This window comes from Mauremys mutica, chromosome 16 (assembly GCF_020497125.1).
Source record: "Mauremys mutica isolate MM-2020 ecotype Southern chromosome 16, ASM2049712v1, whole genome shotgun sequence".
In the NCBI taxonomy this organism is placed as follows: Eukaryota; Metazoa; Chordata; order Testudines; family Geoemydidae; genus Mauremys; species Mauremys mutica.
In genome coordinates this window covers 24,807,760-24,834,547 of record NC_059087.1, presented here as the reverse complement: position 1 = coordinate 24,834,547, position 26,788 = coordinate 24,807,760, and the positions used below count along the sequence as shown (strand labels likewise).

Genomic DNA, 26,788 nt, shown 5'->3' with positions numbered 1-26,788 from the left:
GATCTAGTAAAAATACAAACAGCTGACAGTCCATTTGAGCTAGACAGCATTCAATCACTACCTTGCTAATAATGGTGACTATCAAAGGGATTTGGGTAACATTTTTGGGAGTCATGTGTGCCTCAGTTTCCCTCAGTCCTTTGTACAGCTATGCACTGAGACTTGGTTTACAGTGAAGTTTTAGGTCCATGTAGCTACAGCACTGAAAGACATTCTATGCTGACCTAGCCCCCCCATGGGATAGACAAAGCAAGGTAGATGGAAGAATGTTTCTATTGACTTAACTACCATCATTTGGGGAGCTGGTGTTCCTACTGCAACGGAAAAACCCTGCTGTTGCTGTACTTATGCCTTGGGATTATGCTGGTATAGCTATGGCACCACAGCTATGTCTCTATAGTTCCTGTAGCACAGAAATGGCCTGAGGGTAAAGGGAGGAGAAAAGTTGTTTGTTGGTTGGAGAGCAGAATAATTAACTAACTGCACAGAGCCTACCCTTGTGAATGGAGGATCCAGAAGTAGGGTTGCCGATGGTCTAACCACAGAAACCCAAACACCCTTGCCCTGCTCCTTCCACAAGCCCCTCCCCTTCTCTGAGGCCCCACTCCCCTCCCTCCATTGCTCACTCTCCCCCCACTCTCACTCATTCTCACCAGGCTGGGGCAGTGGGTTGGGCTGTGGGAGGGCAGCTCCCTGTCAGTGGCGCAGCAGGGCTAAGACAGGCTCCCTGCCTGCACCGGCCCTGCGCTGCTCCTGGAAGTGGCCAGCACATCCCTGCAGCCCCTGGGGGAAGCGGGGGCTCCATGCACTGCCCTTACCTGCTGCAGTTCGTGACCAATGGGAGCTGCCGAGTCAGTGCTCGGGACAGGGGAAGCGTGCGAAGACACCTCCCTCCCACCCTGCCCAGGGACGTGATGGTCGCTTCTGGGAGAGGCGCAGGGCCAGGGAGCCTGCCTTAGCCCCACGGTGCTGCTCAACTTTTAGTGGCCTAAAATCTCCCAGACTGGTACAGCCCGATTCCAGGAGACTCCTGGCGAAACAGGGACAGTTGGCAACCCTATTCAGAAGAGACAATGGAAATCCCAATGGCCTGGAAGAGTCACACCCAAAAGACAGCCTAAAGGAGGAGGAGACTCCCCCTACATCTCTGCAGGAAAGCAGAGCAAAGGCCCCAAGTAGGAGAACAAAGGGGGAAGGTGTAAGGTGTCTGTATGAAGACCAGGGTACACGGACACAGGAGAAGATTCTCTCCTGGAACTGGGAAACCAAAGGGGAACAGGGCATGGCAATGCCCTGGCTCCCACCAACAGGAATGATACCCTGCCTCTCTCATGCTAACCTAAAGACTTTCAGACTCTGTATTGCATGTGATTAATCAATAGTTACCTTGTTCTGAAAAGGCTGCCCGGTGTCACTGCAGATCCTTCCTCAGAACACTGTGTCCTAAAGGGGTGGGAATGAGTCTCCCCCAGGACTCTGGCTTGGCTGGACGCACTGCAGGGAGCCCCAGAAAGAGACAGGGTGCCTGAAAGCCCAGTTTCTGCGTTGTGGAGGCCACAGCTCTGCCCCGTGGATCCGTGTGGATCCTCGGAGTCTGTCACACCGCAGAAACACTCCCAGGACACGGGTTACAGGGTAAGGGATTGACCAAACCTCATGAATCCATCACAATAAACCATGAGACTTCTTTCAGGCCAATACTCACCTTCCAAAAACGACAGTTGGTCCCCAGGTTGTTCAAGATACGCCTTCAGATTTTTTAAAATATTCTGTTGTCGTAGAAAGTAAAGAATTTTCTTTGCATAGTACTTCCAGGTTAGACACTTCCTGTAGAATTAAACATAAAAACGTAAAGGCCCTATCACCTACTAAATTAACAAGCAATGGCGGAATCTCTGCAAGCCCTGTTGTTTCAAAGATCTAATAACCATCAGGGGATGTTTAATGAGGTGATCTTGAATGCAGCCAAGGCATACATGGTTAGGAGCTTTAAATGCCAACAGTTCCAATTTACAGACACTCTAAATCACATCTATCAGGGTCACCACCGGCCTTTGCCAATCTCCTCAAATTCTTCTGTTCCAGAATGTTAACAAGTGGACAGGTCCAAGACCCAGAATAGCAAAGCAGAATTTCCATTCATTTTCACTATAGTTTTATTTCACCCACTATTCCTGCCATGTGTTTATTGAACCAACTTCTGATGGTGGAAGGTATAAGCTTTCAAGCCTCACAGAGTGTCTGAACTAAATTCAAGTTGAGACAGATTGTTAAGCAAATCAGGTTCTGCATGCTGTAGGAAACTATTTAAAATGAAATGGGCAATTGATGGTTAGCAGGCAATGTGGTGTGTTACAAACTGTTGTAATGAGCCATAAAACCAGTGTCTCGAGTCCATGATTTTTAGTGTCTAGCAGAATTATGAATTTAAGCTTCCAAACTCGCCTTTTGAAGGTGTTCTGTGGATTTCCTTTGAGGACAAGGACTGAGAGGTCACATATGGAGCGACTGCTTTGTGAAAAGTGTTTGGCCATAGGCTTTTATCATTTTTCTGTGAGTTCATTTCAGAGCATAGCGATTGTCTGGTTTCACTTACACAACTGTTGCTGGGCCATTTGATACACTGGTTGATGTACACCACATGTGACAAGGCAAGTATAGGAGCCATGAATCTTGAAAGGTATGTTGTGGGGTATATTGATCATTGTAGCAGTGGCGGTACATTTGCAGGTTTTGCATCTGCTGTTCTAGCAGCTTTGAGAAGGTGTGTCCTGGTTGGTGTGGAGCTTGCTTCTGATGAGGTTGTGGAGTTGTTTGGAGGCCAGAAGAGCAGGGTTGGGAAAGATTTCTTTGGGGACGTGGTTCCCATCAAATATGGATTGTAACTGTTTGAGGATTTCAATATGGGTTCCAAAGTAGGGTTATAGGTGACAACTAAGGGTGTGCAGTCAGTGGGTTTTTTCTTCTGTATTGAAGCAGGTTCTCCCAGGGTATCTGGGTAAACCTTTCCATGATGCAATCTACTTCTCTGGTGGAATGCCCTTGTTTAGTGAAGGCAATTTTAAGTGTGTTTAGGTGTGTATCCCACTTTCCTTTCTGAGCAAATACTGTAGTATCTGAGTAACTGGCTTTAGATACATTTCTTGGTGTGTCTGGGGTGATTGCTGGATCTGTCAAGGCAAGCAAGTGTGGTCATCTGTGGGTTTCTTGTATAGTCGTGTGTAGGGTTCCACTGTTGAAGCTAATTGTGGTGTTCAGGAAGTCGATGTTGGTGTGGGAGTGCACTAGGGAGAGTTTGATGGATGGACGATGGTAATTGAAGTTATGGTAGAAATCTATGAGGGAGTTTAGACTATCTGTGCAGAAGATTAAAATCATTGATATATCTCAGATATATCATTGGTTTCATGGTGCATTTTCCCAAAAGTTCTTCCTCAAGGTGGCCAATGAAGAGTCTGGCATATTGTGGAGGCATCCTAATACCCATGGCTGTTCCTCTGATTTGTACAAAATGTCTGTTAAATGTGAAATTGTTGCAGGCGAGGATGAAATGGATGAGTTTGATGCTGCATTTAGGGTGAATTTCTGAGTGTTGTAAATTACCTTGTGGGTATCTAAGGCAGACAGCAATGCCATCATTGTGAGGGATGTTGGTATATAGGGAGATGACATCTATGGTGGCAAGGATGGTGTTCTCAGGGAAGTTGTTAATGTTGTGGGGTTTCTGGAGGAAGTCAGTTCTATCTCAGAGGAAGCTGAAACTTGTGTCAGAAGTGGTTTGAGGATGGTTTCTATGAGTCCTGATATTCCTTCAGGAAAGCGCCATGGCCATTTAGGATGGTCTGCCTACGTTCCCTCACTTGTGTATCCTGGGAAGCATGCAGAAAGAAGGTACCCTGGGTTTGTATGTGATGAGATTGTAAAGTTTTTCGTGGAGCTGTTTGAGGAAGGATTTGATGGTATCATTAAACTCCTGTGTAAATGGTGGTGTGGGGTCTTTTTTGAATTCTTTACACTAGGTAGTGCCTGAGTTATCTGTTTTTCTCTGTGATGTACACATCACAACATACAGACTATCATGGCACCCACTTGGTCTGCTGGTTTGATCACTATCTGGTGGTTGGGATTTCAGGGATTGTATAGCTATCCTGTCAGTGGTAGATATTGTGGCAGATATAACATTTTCTGAGGATTTCAGAGTCAATTTTTTTTCTTAAAGCAATTGATGTAATGATCCAGTGTGTGGTTCTCTCTGTTGGGGGGTGGGGGGGCATTCAGACGGGTTTTTTTCTTATGGACTGTCAGTGGGGATGTGGTAGCTGTGGATAGTGTTGTCATGGAGTCAGCAGAAGATTTCTTCTAGTTCTCCAGGTATCAGGTTCTGTGGTGGAGCAGAAATTCAGTCTCTTGGAGTGTACAGATATTTCAGTTCCGGTTAGGAGTAGTCTTGATAAGTTGGTGATGTTGGGTTGTCATTCAGTGTCCATGTGTTTGGTCATGGTGTCTTTGGTTTCTCCCGGAGGTGGTATTTGTGCATTATGGAATGTGGTAGTTGGTTCCACTTTTTGTTTGTGTGTTGGATGGCTGTCACAGGTGGGTTTTTTTTAAGTAGTTGTTTTGTTTCTCCTGCATGATCATTAGGTAGGTCTCCTGATTTTTTTTTTCTTCCAATGTGTAGGAGAATATGATGATTTCTTGTTTGAGATGGTCTCTTCTGGAGTATGTAAGGTACAGAAAATGGCTTCTCAGTTTTCTGAGGTCCTTCCACAGAGCTGTTCAGCTTTTGTGAAGTTGTATGTAGTGGTCAGAGTGTTACAGATGGTAAGTCCTCTGGAATGTACTGTTTTGTACATTTGCTCAGGAAATAAATGTCGCTGTTCAGTCTGGCTTCCTTCATGTTGTGGAGTTTCCATTGAAACACATTTGAACTGCTTTCTTGAAGAGAATTCCCTTCTCTTCCCCTGCTCTTCCTCTATCTCCCCCAAACCACAGACCAAGCAACTCTTCTGCATCCTGCCAACTGAAAGAATCAAATCTCATAATACTTTATCCTCCACTAATTAATCAGGATGCTCCATAGGGACAGCCGCTTTATTGGGACATTTTCCAGGGAAACGATTTAGCCTAATGATATTGAATGGCAAGGACTACAGCTCAATCAGGGTGTAATTAGCATGAATTCTGCTTTATGGGAAAGCATTTGGCGAGTGCAAAGGCTCAAATTGTGTTTAACCAGTTGTCAAATATGAAATGAAAGCCACCATTTCAACACAGAAGTAACAAAATAAATGTGAAGAGAAAATTAAATAAATAGTTTCATTCTAGTTTATGTCTTTTCAAACAGTCCCTTTAATCAGGACAACAGGCTACCAGGCAACATTAAGAGAAATCTACTGTCATTTCAATCACAACAGAAGCAGCATTCTATTGTTTGTACGCCACTGATAGCACAGCACTGTAATGGACCCTTGTTTGAATGATAATGCTCACCTCTTCACCGCTCCAGAGATTAACAATGGCAACAAAAATATTTACACAGACAAGAACCAGAGGTGTATTGGTTTGTTTCTACCTTTAAGTGACCAATGTAACACGTTTGTATTTATGCAATTTAACCAAAGAGTGCATTTTGTAGTGGCTCAACCCAGCTGATTTCAGGACAATAAAAGTTATAAGCTGCACTTCCCTACCAAAAACCAGAAAAGCAACAGATAGGACTACAAGCACATTGTGCCAAAAGCCATGCTTATTCTAAAATATTTCAAGTGTTTTCCCTGTGGAAAGTTACTTCCATTAAGCTTGCTCTGAAGTTTAAAAACAAAGACAGCGACTACCTAAGGGAAAGGAAGGTGAATATCAAGATAAACTTCATAATGTTGAGATTTATTAGGCTGTGACATTTATCTGTTTATTTTAAACAAGGGAGGATGAAATGAGCCTGAATTTGACCGGAGTGCATTCAGCACTGTAGGATTCACCTCCACTCAGCAAACAGGAAATTAGTGTTTTCCACTTCCATTTCTAACTCCTTTCATTTTTCTCTCACCTTCCTTCCATGTTAAGGATAGACATCAGCTCGTCCTCAAAAAAATGACCCGGGCACCCAAGAGTCTCAATGTCACTGAAGCCATCACAGGGGACCTGGCAAACAGAACACTGTGGTATACACTACAGAAGAGTTTACTTTCTCAAGCAGAAATAGGTAATTTCAAAGAAGTTTCAAGACCCCAATTTAATACTTTGTATATACAAGTGAAATTGAACTGAAAACAGATTTTCCAGGCCTGGCAACTGAGAGTTCTCATTGGAGGGTGCTCATCTATAATACTAGGCGTCCAATAATTCAAGTGACCTGAAGTTTTGCAGTCTTCCAGCTATGATGAAAGATGCATCTGAGTAAAAAGCAATGACCAGCCATGGGCACCAGTAAACAAACAACAGGGTAGTAATTTCTCATGTGGGTGACCCAGTGGTCCTGTTAGTTTTACACTGTATGTAAAAGTTCACAAATGCTACAGAAATGGACATGGAAAATACTCAAGTTACTTTTACTTACTGTAAAACATAGTGCTGTGTGTGTCTATTGATTATATCCATATTATTTCTTAAAAAATGCTTGTCTAGCCCCAGTACCCTCCACTCATGAGAACACATTGTCACACAATCTATACAAATGGCAGAGCCAACTAATCTGAAAAGAATGAGAGAGATATACTGATCCTTCAGAAGTGGCTGTTTCCAACTTCTGACTTTCTCTGCCCTGTACTGATTGGCTGTTTGCTCCTAGTCCTGCTCCCACAAAGACCCTTGACATCAGCATCAGTCCACACATGTCCCTCCTCCCTTGCCTTATCCCCTTCCTTTCCCTTTGGTGGTTCCCCTCCTAAGTAAACCCACCCAAGGGGGAAAAAAAATCATGGAACTAACATGACATCTACCACCATCATATTTTTCACTCTGCTTGTGTGTTACACCCTTTCCCCCACCCTACATCCATCTGGTCTATTTGGTCAATAGTGTCTCATTGTTTCCTCGTACTTCCCCTTGTATCCATCTGTTCTCTCTTCTCTTACACTTAGATTGGAAGCTCTATTGGACTGGGACAGTCTTCTCATTTGTACAGCACTTTAGCACATGAGGTCCTGGTCCATGACTGGGGATCCTAGATGCTACTGCAATACAAGTAAACCACAAGAATAATGGCTAGTAGAAGGAAATGTAAAGATTCAGCCTCAGAGCGAGAAGACGACAAGAAATATGAAGCAAGAGATACTCGTGCACAAACGGCTAGGTTATTTTCAAGTGTATAATAAATTAGAAACCTTACGTGTTCTGAGAAGAATCTTTTGGAGAATGATGCTACAATTCGTCGAGTTTCTAAGCCGGCATTGTGCCGTGCTTTATATTCCTTTAGCCAATTGACGTTGTCTGTCTGGCTATAGTATTTCAGTAGTGATGGCCACCTATATAACACACACAGGAACAGGTTCAGTGGTTAATATTGCAGGCTCCACATGACAGTTTAATATTGTAAAATGTGTTACTTATTGCTAGGCAGTTAACCATCTGCGACCTGAGTACCTGAGACTAAGTCAAGACATGTTCTATTTTTAAAATTCATCCAAGAAGCAGAGTATAATTCCTATTCCCCTCCAGTCTGATTATTTCTGGTTAGATCATAAGAAATTGCAGTAAACACAAAGCATACGGGGAAAAGTGCTGAAGAGGCACAGATATCAGAGACCTGAATGGGACTTATGTTCCTAAATACCTTAGGCACTTCTGAGAACCTCCCCCTAAAGCTTTACAAATTCATTTTAAGTCCTCAGATCAATAAGAGGATAAGCCTATAGTTTTAAACTACATATATTTTCTAATATTAAAGACAAAACAGCTTAAAGGTGACATTGTTCTCAACTAACAGGACTTGAATTCATTGCCCTATGTTTCTCCTGCTACAGCTGAAACCTCTAACTAAAAGGCTATGCAGAATGTCGCTCTGGACACTGAGTTAGGTGTAAGCAATGACATCAACTATTGCCGGAAAAATCACAAAATTCTGAAATCAGATCTTACTAACGGCTTCTGCAAGTACTTTTAAAGTACACAAACACACACACAAACTTAAAGATGCACCTGTTTTGATCAGTCCTTCAGTTTGAAAGCTAACAAAGCACGAAGCCCTTCTCACTATCTCTAAGTCACAAAATGAATTTGAAATGAAAGGTCAACTACAATTGATATTTCTGAGGCTAGTATTGACAAAAGCACTTTTCCCAATAAACTGGCATCATTTGAGACTCCTGCTCAGTAGCAGCCCCAGTGTAAGAGAATAAGAACCAGCATAGTGATACCCATGACTGCTCAAAAGACACAGAAAAATCAGCTGCTTAATGAAGGTGTTTAAAAGATGAAGCAGAATTGCACTCAGTGCAACTGGAAATATTGTGTCCGGTTTCTTAAGATAAGAGGTTACTTGTAACTTGCTTTAATTTTTAATATTTATTTTTAAAATTTTATCTGAATGTTACACATTTTCATGCACCCTTGTTTCCCATCACAAATCTGAAAAGTAAAAATCTAGGTTTTCCTCAAGCAATGACATGACTTGCCTTAAATAAAATGTGTTCAGATTCTTAAAGTAATGAATGACATGTTTTATTTCTATTTAATAGATATTAACCAAGTCAATGTGTAACTAATACTGTTTGAACTAAAACATACGGAGAATATTTTAGTATTAGTTAAAAATAAGGCTATCCTGGATTTGCTGGCAAACAAACTCAGAGGCTAGCCAAACACATTTGTATTTCTATAGTACCTTTTATTCTAATGGATCCCCAATTACTCACCCATGACTAAAATGCAGCCACATTGCAACAATGCTAACTGTTTATTTTAGGATAGTAAGTAAAGAATAATTTGTCCAACTAAAATTACAGTGAGAATTTGAGAGAGATAAAATGTAATTACTCAAAATGGAATCTGGCCAGGATTACAAGGTCAATATCTAAACTCTTGCCAAAAGTTCTATTATCAAATATGTGGATGCTACTGCAACATGAGCATCTACTAATCACTCACCATAATCAATTTCAAGAATGACTCTGAACCATTCTAAAAGTTCAGGCTTGCTCCTGAAATTATAACTACTGAATTGATGAACATATCTGGCTACCTATCCAAAGTCATAGCTTGCTGAACTGATGAACTAGCTATTGTTCAGTAGCCTCTTTCACAGGTGGAGAAAGAATAGTTTCGTTTACTAACCTAAATTTTAGAAGCCAACTGGCAGTTAGAGAAAGCAACACAATTTATCTTTTTGTGCCAAGACGTGAACAAAACCAGGTAGCAAATGAATTTATTCTAATCTAGAAAGCCCAGTAGTTTTAGTGAATTACAGAGATTCATCACAGATTATATAGTGGTTTTAGCCCTTGGAACAATACATTGTATATTCAAACTGAAATGTTATAGGAGTTCGATTTTATAAGTTAAAAATTAATTTGAGAACATTTTTATCTGTTGAGTTAATGATTTCTGAGAAAGTGAAACGAGCAGATGTAATCACTTGCACTACCCAATCTGGCATCCCTCAAAACTAATTTTATTGACAATAGCTTATATTGAAAGACTTCTGAACTACACACATACTTATCTATTTCAACCAATGCTTGTGATGGGAGTGACTGACAACATTATTTTCCTTGTTTCACCAAGCTAGAATCTCGAAGTTTGGTTCACTTGCTCACTATGGGTTACCAAATACAGTAATGGATAGTGGTGGGATGGGGCAGGGCAGAAGAGTTCCCTAATTAGCCCTTTGTCCTTTCCATAAGAGGTCAGCAAAAGATATTTTACTAGCTTTGGTTGTTGTTTTGAGCTACAGTCTTCAGATGTAATACACATTATGGACTCCCAGTTACAAAAACAAATGTAACATTTCTTATGTTACTAAAAGGGCATTCGTCTGTATGTACACTTCTTCACATGACAATCACGTTGAGTATGATGCTTTTGATTCAGAGAAAATAGGGTCACCTAAGAACAACATGTCCTGTTTATTGGATTTTACCACCAAACTTTCTGGAGTGCGTTACACTGAGTCACATCCATCTGACAGGTGCATCATTGCCCTCTAATCTCTCTCTATCTCTCTCCAAACTAGAGCTGGGCAAAAAATCTCCAGCAAACAGTAAACTTGCCAAAAATGCACTTTTTAAAACACAGAAACTATTCATGAATTCAGGTCAAATTTGGTGAATAGCTTTGGCAAAACAAAATGAAATAGTACTGAAAAGGCATTTCATTTAGAAATTTAACTATTTTTTAACAAACAGCAGCAAAACCTAAAAATGACCCAAAAGGAAATTAAAAAAAAAAAACAACAAAAAAACAACCACCACATTTTGGGTCCATCAAAATGTTTTGTTGAACCTGAAACAAAACATTGTGAGGATGGAGCTTGGCATGATAGAACTGAACTAGTGAATATTTAAAAAAAAAAATTGTCCAGATTTTTTGGTTCAGTCCCAGAATCAGAAAATCAATTATTCACTCAACTCAGTTTACTCCACATTTCAGCACCCTCGAAGTATGTCTACACGCCAATTAAAAACACACATGGCTGGCCGGTGTCAGTTAACTTGGGCTCGCAGGGCTAAAGCTACAGGGCTGTAAAACTGCAGTGTAGATGTTCAGGCTGGGGCCCGAGCCCTGGGAGCCCCTGAGGGGGAAACCTCTACACCCCAGTTTTACAGCCCTGCAGTCCCAGTGAGAGTCAGCTAACAGAGGCCAGTAGCAGGTGTTTAATTGCAATGTAGACATACCCAGGATACTGTACACAGTGTGTTCTCCCACAGAAGCCCTGATAGGGTGTCTACACAGCATCATAAACCCAGGCTCAAACTCAGGTTTGAGCCCAAGCCTCCTGCCCATCCACACACAGATCAGTCTGACTTGAATCAGCAAACAGCCAGGGCCTAGGACCCTACCGGGGGGTAGGTCAGAGCCTGAAACTCGCTGCTCCCCCCTGTGCTGGGTCAGTACCTGCTCTCCGGCACCCCCCAGCTGGGTCGGAACCGGGCCCCCAGGCTCTGCCTCGGCACCCCCTGACTGGGTTGGAACCGCCCCCCCACGGCTCTGCCTCGGCACCCCCTGGCTGGGTCAGAATCACCCCCCCCCAGCTGTGTCCCGGCGGCCCCCAGCTGGGTCAGAACCGCCCCCCACCGGCTGTCCTGGCACCTCCCCGGCTGGGTCGGAACCGCCCCCCCCGGCTCTATCCCGGCGCCCCCCGGCTGGGTCGGAACCGCCCCCCCCAGCTCTATCCCGGCGCCCCCCGGCTGGGTCGGAACCGCCCCCCCCCCGGCTCTATCCCGGCGCCCCCCGGCTGGGTCGGAACCGCCCCCCCCCCGGCTCTATCCCGGCGCCCCCCGGCTGGGTCGGAACCGCCCCCCCCCGGCTCTATCCCGGCGCCCCCCGGCTGGGTCGGAACCGCCCCCCCCGGCTCTATCCCGGCGCCCCCCGGCTGGGTCAGAACCGCCCCCCACCGGCTGTCCTGGCACCTCCCTGGCTGGGTCGGAACCGCCCCCCCCCGGCTCTATCCCGGCGCCCCCCGGCTGGGTCGGAACCGCCCCCCCGGCTCTATCCCGCCCCCCCCGGCTCTATCCCGGCGCCCCCCGGCTGGGTCGGAACCGCCCCGCCCCGTGTCTATCCCGGCGCCCCCCGGCTGGGTCGGAACCGCCCCCCCCCGGCTCTATCCCGGCGTCCCCTGGCTGGGTCGGAACCGCCCCCCCCGGCTCTACCCCGGTGCCCCCGGCTGGGTCGGAACCGCCCCCCCAGCTGTGTCCCGGCGCCCCCCGGCTGGGTCAGAACCGCCCCCCCGGTGCCCCCGGCTGGGTCGGAACCGCCCCCCCCCGGCTGTGTCCCGGCGCCCCCCGGCTCGGCGCTCACCGGAGGCGGAAGCGCTCCCGCCAGACCTTGCCGCGGGCCTGACACGCCTCCCGCAGCCGCCGGCAGGTGCAGGAGACGCGGCCGATGTCGGCGGCGCTCAGGACCGCGCTGCACAGGATCAGCTCCAGCAGCTCCCCGGGCAGGTCGGTGAGGCCCATCCCGCCGGCCTCCGCCGCCGCCATCTTGGCTGTTTACCTGAGCGAGTGACCCGCGCGCGGCCCCGCCCCCTCCGCCGCGCGGCCGGGACCCGCAGCGGGAGGGAGCGTCTGCCAAGTTTCGATTCCAGGAGAGGCGCAGAGCAAGGGTGGTGGAGACCGAGGTGCCACCAGTGCCTGAGGCCTCAGGGGCAGAGAATTGACTAAGCAGGATAGGCCCCGATGAGCCTACAGGGGATCCCTGGTCCATGCTTCAGAGAGAACTGCCAGGGTCCCTGCCAATCCCTTCCCAACCCCAACCCTGGTGACCAGGGTGACCCCGAACCCGAGCCAGGCCTGTAGGAACAGAGCCCTGGCTGTACTGCCTCAGAGCTCGGGTCCTTTTCAGCCGCTGTTCTGCCTGGCCCAGACCTGATGAGTCAGAGGAAGGTGAAAAAACACCTGATCAGCTGTGCATCAGGGAGGCAACATTTCATCCTGTCCTCTGCAGTTGGCCAGCTGAAGCCCCGAAGCATAAGGCTGATTATACAAATGATCTTAGTAGTCAGGGCTGCAAGTGAGCTCATTACCATTGGAGCAAGACAGCGGCTCCTCCTAGCTCCTGATCTGGGAGGAGAACAGACTCAGTGACCTGCACCGCTGGGGGCAGATGGGCTGCTGTCTCTCTGGCTGTTGCTGTCATTCACACTCATGCTGTCGCTCTCCATGTAGGCTGACGATTCTCATGCACTGTGCGGCCTTATGCTCAAATAAATTCGTTAGTCTCTAAGGTGCCACAAGTACTCCTGTATTTTTTTTGTGTGAGGCCTTTGAATTTTCACTATTATATCACAAATGTTACACTGCTCCAGGACATTGTCACAGTGCCCCCCACACTCCAGCCAGCCTCCAGTGGCAGGTGTGAGAGAGAAAGCAATGGAAAGAGGGAGCCACCCCCTTGTGACACCCAGTGATGTCATTGCCAGTGTGATATCACTTCTCAACTGCTTTTAACCAAGGAGGCTGCTGCATTTCAACCGCTCTCTCCTAAGAGAAACTATTTGGGACTAGCAGCAAAGACTAACAGAGCTAGACGAACACGGCTACCCCTCTGATATATGGGACTAGTCGCCTACCCAGCGCCCATCAGAACGGAGCCCTTCTCCTTCTCATTTACCCCAAGGCCAAAATGTTCAAAATAGATTGCTTGAAGTTGACAGGGCTGCCCAGAGGGGGACGCAAGTGGGGCAATTTGCCCCAGGTCCCGGGCCCCGCAGGGGCCCCGTGAGCCCTGGCCCGGCGGCGGTCTGGGTCTTTGGTGGCATTTTGGTGGGGGGGGGACGGACCCTTCAGTTGCTCCGGGTCTTTGGCGGCATTTCGGCAGCAGGGTGGCCCTTTAGTGCTGCTGAAGACACGGCGTGACTGAAGGGCCCCCCGCTGCCGAAATGCCGCCGAAGACCTAGACCGCCGCCGGGTGAGTACAAGCGCCGCAGCTCCCTCGCTTTGCCCCCGGCCTCCTGAATCCCTTGGGCGGCCCTGAAAGTTGAACAACTAAGTCCATATGTAGGCACCTGAATGAGTGGCTTGGTTCTAAGAGTTGTTGAAATCTCATTGACTTCAGTGGGAGCTGTGGGTGCTCATCCACTCTGGAATCAGGCCAAAGTTACTTAAGTGCTTAAATATGAATGAGTGTCATTACAGGGCTAGGCACACACAGGTCACTTTTTTATTTCTTAGTTTGGTCCCTTGATCTTTTCCTTGTTTCAGTCTTTTTAGTTAGTGCCCTTAGTTACTCCCCACATTATATTTTCTTTCCTGCTGCCCCATTTCAATCAAGAGAGACCTGCCTTTTCTCAAACCAAAACCCTGGATCTCAAACCCTGGAATTTAGCAGAGGTTTTGAATCCAAACCTGGATCTGAAATTACTCACCAGCTCCCATCTGTATAATGAGCTGAAAGAAAATCACAAGGCCAAACATCCCTTGCCCTTGGGGTATTTCAAATCCAAAGAAGAAATTTGCTGGATGGCCCCATCTCTGGTATCGACTCATCATGCATGCGAAGTCTCTCACACTCTCTCTTTCACCCACATGCCCCTAGGATTTCTGGAGAGTGGATTCCACTGTCCACTATCCCCTTCTTAGCACCTTCACAAGACTCACTGCACATACCCACTAGGAGGTGATGTGCTTTGCTGCCAGGCCCTGTCCTATTGGCATCTCTGGGTCCATTAGAGATGGACCTGAGACCAAACCTCATATCCCAACACCCCAATCTTTGCGGAAAGGGTAGAAATCCAGCCTGGGATCAGCGTTCTGTGCCCCAGGCCCATCTCCAGTAGCGACCGGTCCCAGCGACTGGGAAAGCCCTGGTGGAGCTGGGGAAGCAGGGTCTCTTGCGAGGTAACTGCTGACCGGCCTTTGGGTTATTGGCCAGACTGTCCCTGCCCCAGCCTGGGACTGAGGGGCAGAGTATGGTCCTGACAGAACATCCTGGAGAGATGCGGTCATGGGCATTTTGACACTCCATTCATGAGCTCTGCCCTCTCTGAATTGTTGACCATTGAGATCTCTGCATCAGAGCCCACAACCAGTGCCAATCCCCCTTGGGGCTGGTTCTGCCCTTTTTATCCTAGTTCTTCAGGGTTTTTGAAGCTTCCTCATGTTTAGGAGGCAGCCCTTTGTCTGTGGTGTGTGACTCCCACTAGCAAACACACTGCCCTGGGGATATGGGGCACTGGATCTGGATTTTGCTGGCCCGAAAGGCTCCATAGGTAACCTAATTGTTTTGGAGATTGAGTCCTGAGATGCAAAATTTGGATCTGGATTCTGATCTTGAACTGAATGTCCCCAAAGTACAGGTATGTCAGGATCTGGGTTTAAGTCTTGGGCCTCACTCTATTCTATTCTTATTCCTGCAGACAGACGGACAGAGAGAGAGAGTGTATGTGTGTGTTGTATCTAAGTAAAGGCATCTTATATCAGCTGACAGTACAGTAGCCATGGGCAACATTACAGCTACACAGGGATTCTGTCCATCTCACCTGCCCCCTGCCGCCATTCTTTGTGCCAGACAGGTATTCCAGTTCTCGCTGGCATTGACTGCACTATGACTGTTGCAGCTCCAACAATGGATGGTGTTGAATAGACAGAGTAGGCAGCTCACCCTGTTCAGCTTCCATGTTTTCTCAGTGTAAGGACCCCTGCAGAGGGCTCACAGTGCAAACAGGATTATGATGTAATGTTCAGAAACCAAGCAGCCCTGCAAGGAAGTGAGCATCTCTCACAGAGAAATACAAGAGCTCTCACAGTTTAAAGCACCAGCATTTTCTACTATTGTTAGTCAATGGAGGGACAAAGGGATGTAGTGAGGTAGATAGGGCATTTTCACTGTCAGGAACCCCACAAGAGAAAAAGAAAAACCAACTAACAAGACAGTCCACTAGATTTAGTCCACTTTTTTATTTTGACTGTAATGCAAACAGGCATAGGTATTTTATTCCATAAAATCAAAAGATTGGAACTATACAGAGAGGTGCATGCTTTAGAACAGTGTGGATACCTCGCAAACAGAGCAGGAGTCAGTCCATGAGAGAGGCGCTGGAGTACATTGTATGAGTGGCAGAGATTTTAGCAGCATTGAGAGCTCAGAGGTAGGGGAAACCATGTTTCTGACTGCTTAAAGCACTGGTATGATCAAATACAACACCTGCCCACCCTCACTCCCACTCCCACCCCCACTCTCCTTCCTCAGAAAGAAACCTACATTTGAATCACATTTAATGCTACAAAATGTACCAATCTGTCCACCCACCTCAGGAAACACAAAGTGAGAGTCAAGCCGATGCTCTTAACTCATGGCGTTGTTTAAAAAATAAACGGAAGGCACAATGCTACGAGGGGAAGGCGGAAGGGTCACGAGGCTGAGAGAATTTGGAAAAGATGGAGTTCCAGCGAACACGGGAAAACCCAGGACAGTCAGAGGATTCAGGAAACCTCTAGAATGTAGAGGTTTCACCAAACCTTTGTCACATTTCACAAATGTCTCCATTTCACTTTGCGCCTTTGCTCTTCATGAGAAGTCATTTAAAAACCTGAGATTTTCAAATCTGCCAAAGGGAATTGGGTACCCAGTTCCTTTTAAAATGAATTGGAATAGAGCACCCAAAATCCTTTGGGAGCTAGGAGAATTTCAGCCTGTGTTTCTAACTAGATGGGAACCAGTGCCATACAACCAGTCCTGCCTGAAAGGCGCTTTCGCCCTGCTCCTGGGGAACCACATACAGCCCAGAACTCAGACGTTGCTAGAAGCGAGGAGAACTCAGTCTTCACCATTCTTCAGGTCTTTTCAAAATATAAGAAACCAGGATTTGGGCTTCCCCAATGGGCCAAAGCTATTTCTTCCAGGTCAGGAGTTGATCTAAACTTGGGAGTTCCTGACATTTGTCTATTTTACAGCACTGTAACCAGAGTCGATGTTTGCCCTGCATTTTCTTGGCTTTCAAACCATCGCTTCAAGGCTGCACATCAGCAAACCTCATGTAAAGAAGGGTCTGAAATGCATTCCTACATCAGAGGCATTAGAGTGAGGAATACTCCATTCTATATCCCACACAGACATGAACGGCTGCTTTGGAGGCATGCAGGCTTGTTAGTTAAAGGCGGATTTAGATACAGTTGTTTTATTTCCCCTGAAGTTGGTAGATGTTTTTTCAAGATTTGTTTTGGACAAAATATTGAATTTTAACCAACCCCTTTCCCCCAACTCTTGAAGCCATTTTTACAATATTCCCCCGGGATGTTTTTTGACCAGCTACAGTGCTGGTCAAAACTTTGTCTAATTTTGAAATGTCCGTGAAAATTTTCAACAAAAATGTCCCAATTTTTTGGTTTTGCATTGTTCAGCGGGCTGCAGTTGTTTTTGAAATGAAGTGACTGGATTCTGCTATGAACTCTGCACTCTTTAGCGGAGCCAAACACAGCCTGGGATGGGTGCAATCAGCTCACACTGGAATCGATGGGAGCAGTTCACACACATGCGAAACGTCTGGAACCTCATTAGTAAAGCTAAAGCTGCTTGTTGGTTGGCACTTGTGGAAACACAAACTTTTACATTTTTTGAACACACGACTTAAAAAAAACAACACGTTTCTTTCAGACTCAGGGTAAACGCCAGAGCAGATGGGGCAGGGGTTGCTGCATTTGTTGTTGGTTTTGCTGCGTTCCCAAGCAGAGCTGGTTGAAAATTTTCTGTCAGAGCTGTTTTTTCTGGTTGGGGAATTGAGATTTTGAGTAAACTTTTTTTTTTTTTGGAGGGAGGCTCAAAGTGCCCACTTTCCATGGAATTTTTTTGATTTTTCATCAAAAAACCAACGCCTCAAACCCAAAAGATTTGTTTTCAAAGTTTTCAGTATTTGAATTTCTGCCAGCCCCGCACCCAACAAAATCCCCATTTTCCATGGAAACCCAGTCCCGCCCCCACATATAGACATTTTCCAACTAGCTCGATTCAGTGGTGATTCAGAGCAAGCTGCTGCAAAGACCTGGCCTGTGGGATCCCTTAAACCAGCGGGGGACCCATACACAGCTGGTTTTACTGCCTTTGAGTTGTGCCCACACAATCTGGCCCCCACTTAGTGACATGAATGAGAAAGAAAGGTGCCCTCATGTGTGATCAGCAAGTCACTGTGAGCAGCTCTCACCAGCAGAGGGTCAATAAACAACGTTTGAAATGAGCTTTGCAGCTTCTCGTCTTTGGCCCTTATAGGCAACAGCACCAGTCTGGGGCATTTTAGAGTCCAGGCCGTGTTGTAACACTGACTCAGCAGGGAGAAGATAGGCATGTACTGTGGTGTTCAAAAAAGTTCAGATGCCATCCTCGTATCTTTAGCAAAACCCAGAAAACACTGATCCCACCAGAGCTTGTTTCAGTCCTGGAATGAAGCGCTTTAAATCCACTATCTCCTTAGCTTTTCCCATCACTCCTGAAGTCTTAGTAAATAAAGGTAGTTGTATGGGAGAAGCCAGAGCTGAAATCCCACAGCCTGGGGTAGATTTGGAACAAGATTACTAGGGAATAGTGCATTGGTGCATGCAAAGCTGTAATCGCTGTAACTGCTACTGCCCTCAGGCCCGATGCTGCAGAGTGACGATCGCCCTGTCTCCCACCGAAGCCAATGGATGTTGGGGGGTCCTTAGTACCTCACAAGATTCTGCAATCTCAATGCAGTGCTGATTGCGGGTGGGATTTCATAAGCACTCAGCGTGGCCTTAACTCTGCTCGCGCTGATGCCAGCGCTGAAACTCCCCGCAGAAGCAAAATCAGGGCCATGCTGAGCGCCACTCATCTCTATCTGTTCTGAGAAGGGCCATGAGCTTCTAGGGAACTCTGTGAGTAATTGAGAAATTATAATAATTCCAAACCCAGCAACAGATCTCACTCTAGCAATAGCCACATCTATGTACCCGACGGTAGCAGCACATTACCGTAGACCATAAAGTTCTCCTCAGAATATTAGCAACCCCTGGAGAAGATCCTCCACTGGGGTAAATCAGAGCAACTCTCCGCACTCTAATGGTGCTGGATAGATTTACAGCAGCTTAGCATCTAGCCTGGTGTATTTGGCTAAGCTCACAGACAGCTCAACAAAGACACCCCCTCTGCCCCTCATCAGTAATAACAAGGCCTCCATGCACGGTATGTGTCATACGGAGATTATGCCCAATGTGTACATGCTGCTGCTTCTGAAGAGCTGGTCCTGCAGACTCTTCCTAGTCACATCGCGCTCCGGGTAAATGGTTGCAGAACGGGGCTCAGAACGTAGGCCAGCTTCTGCTGCCGTTTAGGCGGGTATACATTGACTGCCATTGATTCCTGTGGGAATTGACCGACAGATCTGAGAGCAGAATTTGGCTCTTTAAGGTGAAGTTCCTTGCTCCCTGCATCCCTCAGTCTCTCCATGGGCTGGGATCATCGCTGGAGAAAGCCAGCTAGAAGGGGAGGAAGTCCCCAGAGCATTAGCATCCTCCTAGCTTTAGGTGCTTCATGTCCCACTGCCATTACCAGAACCTACCTTTACTAAAGAGCTACTCCCCGCTCTTGCATGGCTGAGCATGGGCTGGATGCTGGGAAGGTCTCTCCAGCGAGAGGTGCAGGAAGGCCCGTTGGTTAATTGGTAACAGGCTAAGGGTGTGGATTGATAAGGGAGGGGAATAATAGTGAAATGGGGAATTAACAGAGGTCAATAACTAATCACTATTGAGTATAGATTAGGGGTAAAATATAGCGGGGAGAGGCTTCTTGTGCTGCAGCCTGTCCTCAACTCCTGCTTCGGTGTTTTGTCATCTTAGATTGTAAATTCTTTGGGGGCAGAAAGTGATCTTGTTATTTGCTCCCTCCTCTAGGGTGCTGTAATATAAAGACAGGCCTGTATGTTGCCCCCTATCTAAACTTCCAAGCAGCTGCTGTGGGGAGGCAAAGCCTTGGGGATAGTCACTGTGGAGCTGAGGCTTAGCGGCTCGTCAGTCTAAGGTAAAGAGTGGAGCTGGTCAGAAAAAATGGGGAGCATTTTTCATGCACAATTTGCAAATTCAGACAGTCTTGTCCAGCTCTAGTAAGGACTCACCTGGCTGTTAACCCTTTGGAGTAAGAAGTGAGCTGAGGCACCATGAAGCATTTTGGTGGGGGCGATGGCAGTCTTTGCCATTCACAGGAATTGCCAGACAGGAGCAGCCCACTGGTCCATCATGACCACGCTCCAATTGCTACAGGGACTGTTTGGAGCTGCTCAGCCCATTGGAGGGTTGGAATTAGCCAGTGGGGCCTGGGATTAATGGACAGAGGGCAGGCGAAGCCATCAACCGCACAAGATACATTCAGTCCATTGCCTGGCTATCTCCATTCTCCACCACCCAGGTGCTATGTATTATTATACATACACACCCATTTCACACAGCTGAACTGCGTCCGGGTGGCGGATGAAAGGTCTGTGTTTGTGGCATGACAGAGGAGATTAGCAGGATCATGTCCCCTTTTCTGGGGGAGGAAATTAAGCATGTGAAACCCTTGCAGGTGAAGAGCGCAAACTGGCTACTAAAGTAAATGGAACTGGCTCAGTTAGAAAGCCAGCCCGGCCTGTTCAAAGTCAACTATCCCAGCCAAGCAGGGCAGGCTGATGACAGCTTCTGGAGCCCTTGAATTCAACTCACCCCACAATGGTAGGATTTCCCTGTTACGCACCTGTCCCTTCCCCCATCCCTGTCCCGTCTCTTGGATGCACCAGGTGAGCAGGCTGGACGTAACACAGCTTTTTGCTCTCTTAGGCTGGGATTATCAAAGAGAACAAAGGGACTCGGGTGCTCAACTCACAGTTAATTTCAACAGCCTTTGGGGGCCTAACTCTTTTAGGCACCCGGGGAAATTCCAGCCTTTAGCAATGGGAGAGGCTGAATCCGGATGTCACGGCTCCCCCATGGCTGCACTTGCTGCGTTTTTAGCGTGGCTCATGGGTATATTGGACAGGAGGAGACACAACCCGTCTGGCCAAAGCCAGCCTCTCTTGTCAGATACAGACAGGGAGCATCGGGACCAGCAAAGCTCATTCCGGAGCAGGGCTGTTACAGGAGCACAGGACTGAATGGGAAAATGAACAGCAGCAATGAACGCGAAGGACACAGGCGAAAAGAGGAAGGGGTGAAGGACATGGCTTTGGGCATTCCTTTGCATTGACATTTCCAGGAAAGATGGGCCTGGCGCAAAGTTTGGATCCAAATTCAAACTCTCCCCAAGGTTTGTGTGGAGTGGGCTGAAGGGAGATGCAGGGTTTTGCTCGGGCACCTTACAGAAAGGTGAGCCTGGCCTGAGCTGGATCCAGAGCCAAACTTCCCCAGTGTGTGGGATGGTGGTGGTGGGGGGGGGGCGAAGGGCGGAGTAAGGGATCTGTCATCTCTTCCCCTGCCCCCAGGGGCTGGAGCCCTACCCAGATTTGTGAGGCATAATCTCGAGCAAAGGCATCCTTCTGCCCTGGATGCGCTCCCCATTCTCTCTGGCTCCCAGGGGACCAGGACATGCGGCTGGAAGGGTCGGTGCCTGCCTGAGCTCTCGGCCCCACTCAAGAGCTCCTAGGCTCCCGGTTACACAACAGCGACCAGGGTTTGTAACAGCACACGGTACTGATGGCTCCAGCTGTGGTTTATGCCTGCACACCACCTGCTTAGTAACCGCGGCAGCTAACCACACCTGCCCCCTGCCAGGGCCCTAGGGTGGTGCAACTGGCTCAACACCCTGGGGGTTTGCAGTGTAGCTAGGAGCCCCTACTCCCCCTTGTTGGGCTGGTCTCCTTCACCCCAGCACTCTGTGCAGTGGGACAGCCCAGAATCCATTTCTCTGTGAGCGGCGCTGTGGTCATGGTCCCTGGGCCCGTAGTCCTTGCGGAGGCAGTGCAGGGTAGCTGCCAGGCAGCAGGGTGGGCGCGGGCCTACAGTCGCTGCTGCAAATTGAATAACCACACTACAGCCGTGATTTCGTAACTGAACAGGGGCTTAGCCAAGGACCTTCATTCATCCTCATAGGGCCACCCTCACAGAAGAGCGTGCATGCAAATTACCACAAGGTGGCAGCATTTGTGCACGTCCCTATTTAAAGTCCTGCTGGCTCCTAGTTGAGCAAAATACTCCGAAGAGATGGATTGGGGCAGCAGAAAGCCTGGAGCGGAGCTTTCCCAAAGCTCTGGGGCCTCTGGGCCCAGGGTTTTGGGTCAGATCCATCTGTGGTGGTCAGGGAAGGTAAAGACCAGGGACGTGGCTGTGGCAGTGGCAGCACACACGAGCGCCTACCCACGCTGGAGGGTCTAGGCAGCAAAACCAAAGCAACCACGTGGTCACTGCGAAGCGTGAGACCAGTGAGCACGAGCTGAAGTTGAGCAGCCCAGCTGCCAAGTCACACTTAGGCCAGGGGAGGCTTCCGACCTTGCTGGACTCACTTTGTTAGAAGCTTGACTCAGGGGGAGGCATCCTGGGCTCTGAAAACAACCCCTCGGTGACAGCGGTTGTGGGGACCCGCCCCCTTTGCCGTGCCCAAGTCCTGACCCCCTTCGGCAGTAATTCCCTATGCTGTCGGCAGGAGGGGGTCCAGTGCCACCTGAAGGCACCGGTTTGCTGTTGCTGCCTCAGTCTAGCCAGTGGATGGCTATGTACAGTGCAGATGGGGGAAGGGACAAGGGCACCCCCAAACAACCTGGCAACTAGAGAAATCCCCCTCCCCCTGACAGAGAGAGAGAGAGCCGGCTGGGGGTGGGTGGCAGGCAAAGTTCCTACCTGGAAAAGGGGAGTGACCCTTGGGGGCTGCCAGCTCTGTAGCCGTTCCTGTAAGTCTCGAGTGGGGCTGGATTTGTGCAGTGGAGCTGAGTGGTCAGCACCTCAGAGCCTGGCGTTAGACAGCACCAGTGCCTCTCTCCTTGGGCTTGCTCCCGTCTCTCCTGAGAGCTCCCGGCCCAGAGGCCTCGTGCAATTTGAACAATGGCACCGTGCATGCAGCAGGCAGAGGGGGCATGGAGAGGATTTGGGGTTTTTTTGCCGAGTGGAGGCATCCGTTGCAGCCAGCCTGGCACCACGAGAGCTTTGCAGCTCCTGCGGGGGTCGGGGGGTGGCGTTGCTGAGAAAGGACATCTCACAAGATCGCGCTAGGGCAGACTTGCCATGCTTTGAGTAATCAAGGCAACTGTTACTCATTTAATGGGGCGTTACATGGGGCTCCCTGAAGGCCTGGCACCAGGGGTCAGGAATGGCCGCAGTAGACCTCATACAGCAGCTACTTGCTGGCTTCCTATCAACCTTTTTTATAAGCAGCTTGGTGCCGCTTGGACCTGGGCAGAGACGGCTTCAGAGCTACTCCGCCTCCCAGCCTTGTCGCCTTACACGTTCTCTTGCCTTGCTGGAGAGGACTCACGTGCCCACCGCCAGCGCCCAGGGAAGCTACAGGATGCAACCCATGCCCGGGTCACAGTCTTTCCTCCAAGGATCTCAGCTAATCTGTAGCCCTCTCATGCCAGCTGGCTGCGTTTACCCTGAACTCCCAGCGCAGGCTGGGAAGGTTTGGATGCAGAGTGGGCAGTACGTTCCCTGCTTCCCCGTGACCAGAGAGCACCCACGTGCTGCCCCTTTGCAGAAACACCAGCCTGCACCTGCTGTGCTTGCACACGGCCCGTGAAGACTGTTGCCCCAGCAGGATCAGCACAGGGCACACAGGCAAGAGAGGACTGAGGACAGAGCCAAGAGGGGGCGGGGCGTGGGGCTGACGATACAAACAGCACAGAGCTCACGTAGGTGAATTGTTACCCATTGAACACAGACGAACCCCACCCCTCAAACAGAACAAAGCTCTGGTGCCTCCATCAGCAGCAAGAAAGGGGACAGGGCAGCACTTCCTTTCCATCCAACTTCCCCCTGGGCCAGGCCCAGAGCGGCCAAAGCAAAGCGAGGAAGATGCAGCGATTCAGCCAAGTTCCACGTCGAGGTGGGGAAAGGGGTCTCGGGCAAAACAGCTTCTCTCCAGTCCTCGCTGCCCGACCAGGAACAGCCAGCTCCCCCCGCTCCAGCCCCACCCCCCCCAACACCAAAGAATGCAGATGATCACGAAGGTGGTGATTTCATGCAGCCGCGAAACGCCCTCGTCGGACCGAGAGGAGAAGAAGAAACGTAGTTTCGTAAGAGCCACTGCGGATTATAAAGCCATCGCACTTCAGCGGGGGACTCCGAGGAGGGAAACAAGGAGTGAAAAGAAACCGCCACAGGACGACAGAGAGAGAAAGGAAAGGGAAATCATCATCATCGGGACACGACGACAGGACGAGAGACAGAGCACTTTCCGTGGGCAGGCCCCGCAGAAAAGGAGCCGCCGTGTCCGTGTAAATACAAAACCCAGCGCCCTCCGGCTGGAGGGGGGTGGCTGCCGCTGCAGCTGGTTTGGCATCCTGTCTGGGGCAAGGGGTTCTGGTTATGAGCAGAAAACCCTGCAAGGGAAAGGGGAGAATGACTAGCTACCAATGCTCCCTTCCACGTGTAGCCCTGCGGTCCCCCCTACTGGCATGGGACTGCTAGCGTTTAAATGCAACGAGCACATCTGGCCACCAGCCAGCTGAGATTCAGCATGCAGCCAGTCAAGCCACCTTGGATCCCAATGGGTATTCTGCCATTTGGCTTCAGTGTGAATAGGATCGGGTTTTCAGTTCGCTCCCTTGGCTGGGGAACCGGCCATCTGGCTCCCCGGGTAGCCGGCAAGCTTGCCCCCCTACCAGGCGTGCAGCCCAGGCGCTGGAGAACCGAGGGTCCCAGGCAGCCTGACAGCCAGCTGGTCTGGTTTCCATTGATGAAATCGACACATTCCCACAGAACAAGTCAATTCCATCAAATTGACACGTTCCCACTGAACTTTATTCCATTGGGAAATTTTCAACCAGCTCCAGTTGTGCCCACCCACTCATGCTTTCTAGCCTGTCTGTTTTGCCAGGGGCTCGTGGTATGGAAAAGGCTGTGTTCACAGCTACAATGGGTCAGATTCACCCTGGCAATTCCTTCTGGGATGGATTTAGCCCACTGAGTTGATTGTTCTCTCAAAGAACCTGTACTGCAGTTTTGTCTGTTTCTACTTTTCGGATCAGAGGCCCGTTCCTGTCTCTGCTATTACTGGCTTCATACATGCAAATAAATAAAAGGATCCTTCCGAGTTTTATTCCACAACCCACGCGCATCTAAGAAACAATAGCGCAGGTTAAAATAAGCACGTCAACTCACTCATCCGTGTCCTTTTTGCTTTCCTCAATGAACGCAATCGACTCAGATCTAAGGCGGTTAGTCACTTCATATGTACGCAAGGTGACTCCAAAAATATCCTCGTGGTATCGATTGTCATCCTGAAAGCAAGGACAGCAGAGGCATGGCACCGAGAGAAGGGTGTAGTCGCAAGTTATTATTATGGTATTTCTGTAGCACCTAGAAATGCTAGCTGAGGTGAGAGGTGCTGTGCAAACAGAGTGTGGGACAGTCCCTGCCCCTAAGAGCTTACATGCTAAATAGGCAAGAAAGGAAAAGCCTACACGGGGAAACTGAGGCACAGAGCAGGGAAGTGACTTCTCCAGGATCACCCAATAGGTCAGGGGCAGAGCCATGATAGAATCCAGGTCTCTTGGCACTCTGTCCAGTGTCCACTACACTGGTTGCCTCTCTAAATGGCTACTTGTTCACATGCCTTAAGGTTAAAAAAATAGAGGAAGAGAGAGAAAGCCCAGGGGAACTGGAGATTGTACTACAGCCTAACAGGAACATTGCCATAGTGAACAGACGGCAATGCATGTGGACCAGTGCCCTGCATTGGATGGAATCAGAACTGTCTAACTGTGTGTCATAGTTCCTATAGTGCTAACAACTAGAGGAGCTTCCCTGTTAGCTCAAGTGAGAGGCCTGTGCTTATGCAGCAGTAGGATCTGCATGGCTGTATTGTACAATACGTGACAACCATGAAGGTACTAGGTGGCCATAGATTTACTATATTTGCATATTACAGTGATGACACTATAGCCAATTTTTAGATGGTAAATAACATGCATGGTGGGTAAAGGCTATTAGCTGGCTGGACATTGCCTACTGTTCCAGAGACATCTCCTGGGTAGAGCCAGCATTGCAATAGGACCCGGAACTGCAGATTGTACTGGCATTTCGCTGGCACTGGAGCTGCATCAGTGCTAGGCCAGCGGTGGGTGAAGTGCTAGTGTGGACAAGGCTAATGGGGTTAATCTGCAGAAGCAGATTACGGACAAGAACTCTTCCGGGAACCAGTCCTTTGCGGAGACACACTCCCTGTGCTGGGCCTAGGCCGGTCGGTAACGGCAAGAACCGTTTTTCAAATTTACAGATTTGAGGCAAGTCCCAGACCCCTACGGCCTGCTGCAGTTAGTAGCTCACCCATCCCCCAGCTCCTTTGGCAAGCCAGGGGCCCTGGCGGGTGGGTAGAGGAGGCCTGAGCTAGATGGGCAGAGCTGGGCAGAGAGTATGGACCCACTCCAGGTCAGGAGGCTGGAAGGGGTGGTGCCTACTGACCACTCCCAGAGCTCGTGGCCGCAATTACCCCATCATCAGTGACTGTGCAAGAGGAAGCCCTGACACCCTTGGCCCAAGCTTGCGCTGAGCCCTGCGGCAGGCTGGGGAGGGCCCACTCACCCTCAGCTTGCTAATGAAAGCGCCAGCCTGCTCCACCGACAGCTGCCCCTGCTGCTTCACGATGCGCTGAACGGCCTTGAAGACATCCCCAGCCATGGTGACGTCCCCACACACGTAGATGTGGCCTCCCTGCTCCTTCAGCGCTTTGTACACGGACTGAGCCAGCTGCTCCTGCAGCACGTCCTGCACGTATTTCTGGGGGAGACAGGAACGGATGTTGCACGGCGCCTGTTACCCGCAGCTCCCAAAGGGCCCAGCCCAGCTTTACACACAGGAGTCACTTCACCCCTCCATCCATCGGCGCAGGGCAGCCACCTCTGGGGTGGAACACAGCAGCCATTTAACAGCTCACGGCAATGCTGCACAACTGTTTGGGAAGGGAACTGAAGACAATCAGGGCCTGCGTGTTCGGAGGTGCCAAGCGCCACAAACTCCAGCTGAAGTCAGTGGAACTCCCCAGCTGCACAGCACCCCTGAAAAGCAGGGTCCAG

The 26,788-nt window shown here is 48.9% G+C and overlaps 2 protein-coding genes across 9 annotated transcripts in view; both read right to left on the bottom strand.

Annotated features, from left to right (window-relative positions):
- FBXO21 (F-box protein 21) overlaps window positions 1–15,258 on the bottom strand; it is a 36,892-nt gene extending 21,634 nt beyond the window's left edge. For 5 of the 8 annotated variants that reach the window (XM_044989954.1, XM_044989958.1, XM_044989956.1 and 2 more), the window contains exons 1-4: window positions 11,953–12,134; window positions 7,328–7,463; window positions 6,047–6,141; window positions 1,706–1,827 (exon numbers count right to left, since the gene is read on the bottom strand). In XM_044989954.1, coding sequence (XP_044845889.1) covers window positions 1,706–1,827; window positions 6,047–6,141; window positions 7,328–7,463; window positions 11,953–12,134 — 535 coding nt within the window. Of the gene's footprint in view, window positions 1–1,705; window positions 1,828–6,046; window positions 6,142–7,073; window positions 7,173–7,327; window positions 7,464–11,952; window positions 12,135–12,676; window positions 12,994–15,130 lie in introns of those variants that run through there. The other 3 variants (XM_044989957.1, XM_044989955.1, XM_044989959.1) reach the window with 3 other exon arrangements.
- A 288-nt stretch (window positions 15,259–15,546) lies between these two features.
- The window catches only part of NOS1 (nitric oxide synthase 1), a 150,199-nt gene continuing 138,957 nt past the window's right edge, over window positions 15,547–26,788 (bottom strand). The window contains exons 27-29 of the mRNA XM_044990167.1: window positions 26,298–26,492; window positions 24,876–24,994; window positions 15,547–24,094 (exon numbers count right to left, since the gene is read on the bottom strand). Coding sequence (XP_044846102.1) covers window positions 24,079–24,094; window positions 24,876–24,994; window positions 26,298–26,492 — 330 coding nt within the window. The 3' untranslated portion in view covers window positions 15,547–24,078. The remainder of the gene's footprint in view (window positions 24,095–24,875; window positions 24,995–26,297; window positions 26,493–26,788) is intronic.